The sequence below is a fragment of the Zeus faber genome (assembly GCF_960531495.2).
Source record: "Zeus faber genome assembly, chromosome: 1".
NCBI classification, from domain to species: domain Eukaryota; kingdom Metazoa; phylum Chordata; class Actinopteri; order Zeiformes; family Zeidae; genus Zeus; species Zeus faber.
The window spans coordinates 16,795,507-16,801,506 of record NC_137193.1 but is presented as its reverse complement, the minus strand read 5'-3'; the positions used below and the strand labels follow the sequence as shown (position 1 = coordinate 16,801,506).

Sequence of the window (6,000 nt, the reverse complement as noted above, 5' to 3'; positions counted from 1 at the left end):
TAGTGGTACGCTGAGAGTGGTGGATGAAGCGGGCTGGTTCTGGGATGGCAGAACTCACTGTTTAGTCTTCCGGAGGTGTAGTGGGCCTAATTTAATGAAGCACTGGCGAAAGAAGCTGGCAACTTCATAGCGTCAGTGAAGTACTTTAAAGACATTTGGAGCTGGTTTATGGAGATTTATGAAGGCACTGCCGGAGGTAATCTCCTTAAGTGTCGGGACAAGTGAGTCAAGTTATTTGGCTAAACTGAGTGTCGCCCCCTAATTATCAGCATCAGGGATTAAACATCAGATCCTGGGTATTATTGTATGCGTCAAAGCTAAAAGTGCTGATGTGGGACTGCTACATACTGGAGGTTTCATGACTGATTTTGGTTCCATTTGATTTAAGACCCAAACTTTTCTCAACATCAGTTCTGTCTTTAGCCTTAAACATTGTATTATGTTTCAATGTTTACTGTTTTGGCCAGAAATGGGCGGTGCTATGAAAAGGCACCTCAAAATTGTAAGATTTGCATACGTAACCTCCTCAAAAAGTAATTATTTTAAATGATTTTAAATTAAATGATCATGTCACTGAATAGCATTACAAACATGATCAAAAAACTTTTTTTTTTTTGTCCACATGGCAGGTTTCCCTTGATATTACAACACTTGTTTTTCTTTACAAATTTTCATTTTTAATTTCATTTGGTGGCATGTTTTTAGTATCTGATACATGTAATGTTTGTCTTGAATTTGATGAGGGGCAGATTTGGCAAAATAACAAAATGTGACAAGCTGCCATCACATCAAAACAGTCATATGAATTATTGACTTATTTTAATAACAAGACAGCCCATTTTAATGAATGTATAAAGCATAGTATATACACACAATCTATAAAGGCAGATTCGACGTCATGAACCCATGTAACTGCAAATCTGGTCGGCCCTGGGACCATTCTGATGATGTTTTCAACTGACAGTCTTGCCTGACTTGTAGGGACCATTTGTGGCCATTCTATGTTTCCATTCCGTCAGCATCCTCTTTCAACCTGTGTATTTTTTTCTTCTTCATCAGGGGATGATTCATTGTATTCCGAATAATGTTCAACATTGTCCTCAGCTATAGACACTTCCTCCTCTTTCACCGTCATTATCACTATCTAAGATAAGAGCATTGACTGAGAATCTTCTGCTCATGTTCATTTACTGACATTTGCTTCTGAGTGAGTAAATGGTGACAGTCGATTCCCAGAACGTAGGATCTGCCTCATGTTATGTCTCTGAGGCATTGGTAAGCTTTTTGAAAACAGCAGCCTACCTTCAGTTCACATACATGGGGATGGTCTTTATGTTTGCAGTGAGAGCAGTGTGTGTGTGTGCTTGTATGTGTGTGTGTGTGTGTGTGTGTGTGTGTGTGTGTGTGTTTATCTGTGTGTGTGTGTGTGTGTGTGTGTGTGTGTGTGTGTGTGTGTGTGTGTGTGTGTGAGAGAGAGGGAGAGAGAGAGAGAGAGGGAGAGAGACAGAGAGAGCCTCATACACCGTAGGGTATACCTGGGTTTTGTGAACGTGGGTAAACCCGCTAAAAATACCCGATTGACACCATTGTACCTGCAATTGACACCATTCCCATTGCCAAAAGTGGACGAGTATGCCTTTTTTTTCTTGTGTGTCCTGTTCGATGTCTCAAACACGCCAGAAAAAGGGGCCATGTCACGATTTTGGTGTGATTGGGAAAAAACAGTGGGAGTAGCATGGAGTATCCATGCCCGCACCCGCACACCAGGAGTGCCCAATTGCCGGTCCTCCGGCCGTGGGGAGCGGGGTCGCTCCTCCGGCTGGAAGACATGGCTTGGGACAGTGCTGGAGAGGCTCGGAGCCCGGCGGGGAGCGTGGGGGCTCCCGCTGCTCCTATTTGCTCCCTGCGATCGAAGCGTCCCCACAGAGCAGTCCCTACAGAGCAGTCCCCACAAAGCAGTCCCCACGCTTAAAGCATTTCATTCAAAGTCAAATGACTTCTGATTTTGCTTTTGGATTCTAAATCGGATATGAAATTATCTTAGATACAGGGATATTCCTGTCTATTTATGCGTCAACTCCAACGTTGGAAGCAGCCACACCTGTCTTGGGTCTAGGTATTTGGGCCTGGGATCAGGGTGGCTGTAGGTCTGTTGCGCGTCATAGCAAGCAACGAGCAACAGGTAAATCACTCATACCCACACACACACACACATACACACACTCACACAGAGCCTCTGTCATGTGTCCATCTGCTCCCAGCTTATTACATCTTGCCACTCTCTCCAATAAACTGGTGTTTTGCAACATCGCTGTCTGTGTCTCTGTGTCAGAGGGTCCTGAAAACACCACTCGGGCGGCCGGTGGCAGGCGGAACCGCCACACCTTGATATATAGCTTTTGCTTGGCACAGATGATGTATTAAAACTGTAATTCTCTCACCTCTGGTCCCGGGGGCCCATGTGGTCCTTGCGGTCCAATCTCGCCAATTTTACCCTGTTCAACGAAAGGACAAACGAGTGTCAAACAACAGAAAAATACAAGCAGCAAATGAGCACTTATTGGGTGTGAAACAAGTGTGCTCTTTGGAAAAGGGTATCCCAGACTCAAAGGAACCAATGTTGATCCAAGGCATTCAATGAATGAAAGCAAACTACCGGCGACCTACATGTTGGATTGAAACAGTCTCCTCAGGGGTTGTATTCCATTATATTCCTTGTGAGTGCCTTGGATAAACATAAGTATCTTTAAAATGTCAAACAATTCCTCTCACCCCCCACCCCTGCGAGTTCCTCTCTTCTCAACTTTGCTCTCTCTTTCACTTATCCTCCATGCTGTTTCGTTTATAATCAATCTGTGTTTTTATTATTTTTGGCTCATACACAACAGTAAATAGCATATACGGCATAATCCAGATAAATGATTGCATTGACTTTGTGTGATGCCAAGTTTAATCTCCATAGTGTGTGGACTTGGCAGTGCCAGCTGCCTGAGTTTGTCTTCAAGCTGTGAATACGCCAGGCTTAAGACCTTCTGACAAAGCCTCATGTCATGCCTAACAAACGAAGCATCGCCCACTGATAAAACCCCCGATAATCCACGTTGAGCCATTAGAATGGAATTTCTTGAAAACCTTTCTTCATGTTTCTTCTTGATCCGAGTTTGTTTTTGCTGAATACCAAACAAATTGCTGCTTGGGGGATATTTAAAAGTTTTGATTGCAACCTGTCCTTCTACGGGGCTCGGGACTTGGAAAAAGTGGAAAACAATCCTGATGCGCTCTGAATGTGCCCTAAATGAGGTTGAGTTTACAGGCGAGCTGAAATAGTTTACAGGCAGTATTGTGGCACACGTGTTCACCATGTTTTGCCAACAAAAGTCATATAAAAGTCAACAACACAGATGCACTCACGACTGACTATGCAAACAGACGGACATTCTGTACACAGACACGCACACACACACACGCACACACACACACACACACACACTGAAAGCTTCAGGTGAACACTGTCATGAACGTGCACAGACCTACCAATGGGCCTGGTTTCCCTCGTGGACCAGCAGGACCAGGCAAGCCAGCAGCACCCTGACATACAATGCAGATGTTAAACACTGTGTAATGTTGCTAAAGAGAGTCCGTAGCCTGTGGCTGCTAGGGGTACTGCATATGTATGTATAATTTATAAGTCCCTTTTGCGGAAATCCGTTCTCTGAATTTACCCATCCTAGTAGCTGACCTATCTAGGAGCAGTGGGCTGCCCTGTGATACTGCCCAATTATAACGGCACCCGTGGACCAGCTCCAGATCGTGACCGATGCCTTGGTCAGGGGCATCGGCAGGAGAGTCTAACCCTGCAGACATGTGTCTTTCGGGGTGGGGGGAAACCGGAATCCGGAGGACACCGAGGAAACCCACGTTAACATGGGGAGAACAAGCGGACTCCACACAGAAAGGCCCCTGTTGAGTTCAAACACGGAACCTTCTTGCTGTAAAGGTGACAGTGCTTACCACTGGGCCACCATGCCATATTGATGTTTCCCTGAGTTATGGTGAAAGAAGCCAATTGAGAGGAATCAAACGCGCGGCTTCCATGAAATTGTAGCTGACGATTAATTGTCAGACAACTATTTGCGATTAACAGTTTAATTGTGTTTCATTTTTCCAGCTCATGCCCTTATCATAGTAGAACCTATCATATCATAGCATACATGATAATACCGTGTGCAATTATTGGAGAGGAGCTTTCTATTGATATTAAACATTGCAACATACACATTCATGTCGACATTTAATTTTCCCCTACCCAACTGATGGAAATGCACCAAATTCATGTTCTATCTATTCTGACATTTCTAACAAATTTCCCCTACATTTGGATGGGAATATAATTGGGGAATCTTATGAGCTTGATTTTCTGATTGATTTTACTTGTTGTGCTTTTACTGTCTAATGAGTTTCTGGCTGTCTATTAAATCCTTGATGTACTGTTGTTCTTGTTGACTTGTTTTACTTGGACTGTCAGGAATGTGCATTTCTTCATGAGAAAAAAATTTACATTTACATGCTGCTGGTTTGAACACTAACAGGGGGAATAATATGTCGGCGTGCCATTGTATGCAAATTCCTGTCTATTTGAAACAATTTAGAAAGCGTTTTTTGTTTTGTTTCATGCAAACATGCATGTCTATTCTTTTCTTGAGAAGGCTACCTCAACGTGACAGCAAACGTACCTTGTCCCCTTGGTACCCCATCTCACCCGGTTCGCCCCTGGGTCCCACTTCACCCTGTGTTTCACAGTACCACATGGAGATATAACCCAACACTAATCCAGCTGGGTGACAGACACATACTGTACAGGAGTTCTTCCACACATGATAAGTGAAAAAGTGACATAATAGGTGACAAATGCATAGACAGACAAAGCAAAGTGTGTTTATCATTAACGTCATCCGCCTCCGCCTCCAGACTTTGGTCACGAAACCCCGATCATAATGTGATTATCGTGAAATGTAAATGGGACCGAAGGCGGAGCAAAGATTTCTAGTCAACCCTAATATAGCAACATACTACACACATACAGTACAGTACGCTGCGATAATAGAAATATTTGGATCACCTTATCACCTTTCAATCCAGGCAGGCCGCCTCGCCCGGTCGGGCCCTGACAGGGAGGGAGGGTAAGCGGGAGAGAGGGACAAAGAGAGAGAACGTTTGAAAGAGACGAGATTAGAGCAGCGGAGTGTCCTCAGTCACATGGAGAACCAGGCAGACCAACCACCGAAACGACAGGTTGGGGCAATTCCGGGGCTTGCGGTTAGCGGATGTCTTTTGGATGAAGAGCCTACCTGAGGTCCCACCAAGCCCGGAAGCCCTCGCAGTCCCTCAGGCCCCGGGTCTCCCTGTTAAGAGACACATCCAATGAGATATATAGACCTCAGCCGAGACACACACACAGATAGGCAACTGTTTCCAATCCACCCATCTCTCCCGGGAAGCAGCGTTATTGTGACATGATCGGTATCTACTTGCATTCCTCCATGGAACCACTTCACGCCAACGTTTGCTGACACATAGTATTCAGTGGTTTTGCAAAAGGGTCTGTACCTAGCTGCCCTAACCGCTGGCTGCGCAGAACATCACCTTGGATTGAAGTGTGTGTGTGTGTGTGTGTGTGTGTGTGTGTGTGCGTGTGTGTTGCGTGCGTGCGCACGCGTGTGCGTGTGTGTGTAGGCGTTTTGCGTGTGAGGGTGTGAGGACAAAGGTTGAATTGAGGCCATGGAAAATGAGTGAGAATATGTGATCAAACGTGCACATGCTAACAAACCAACATACAGACACACTTTCACACAAATGCACCCGTGTTTTGGACAGGGGAGTGGTGCTGTGCAACGGATTTGATCTCGGGCACGCGGGATTACGATTCTTCTACAACGCGCTATTTTGTGAACACAGTGAGATGCGGCAATAGCAGCTGGACCGGACTGTGTCACATCAGTA

The 6,000-nt window shown here is 45.1% G+C and overlaps 1 protein-coding gene across 1 annotated transcript in view; it reads right to left on the bottom strand.

Annotated features, from left to right (window-relative positions):
• col24a1 (collagen type XXIV alpha 1 chain) overlaps positions 1-6,000 on the bottom strand; it is a gene marked incomplete at its 5' end in the record, with an annotated part of 106,599 nt that overhangs the window by 49,624 nt on the left and 50,975 nt on the right. The window contains 5 exons of the mRNA XM_080010460.1: positions 2,442-2,495; positions 3,535-3,588; positions 4,734-4,787; positions 5,120-5,164; positions 5,349-5,402. Coding sequence (XP_079866586.1) covers positions 2,442-2,495; positions 3,535-3,588; positions 4,734-4,787; positions 5,120-5,164; positions 5,349-5,402 — 261 coding nt within the window. The remainder of the gene's footprint in view (positions 1-2,441; positions 2,496-3,534; positions 3,589-4,733; positions 4,788-5,119; positions 5,165-5,348; positions 5,403-6,000) is intronic.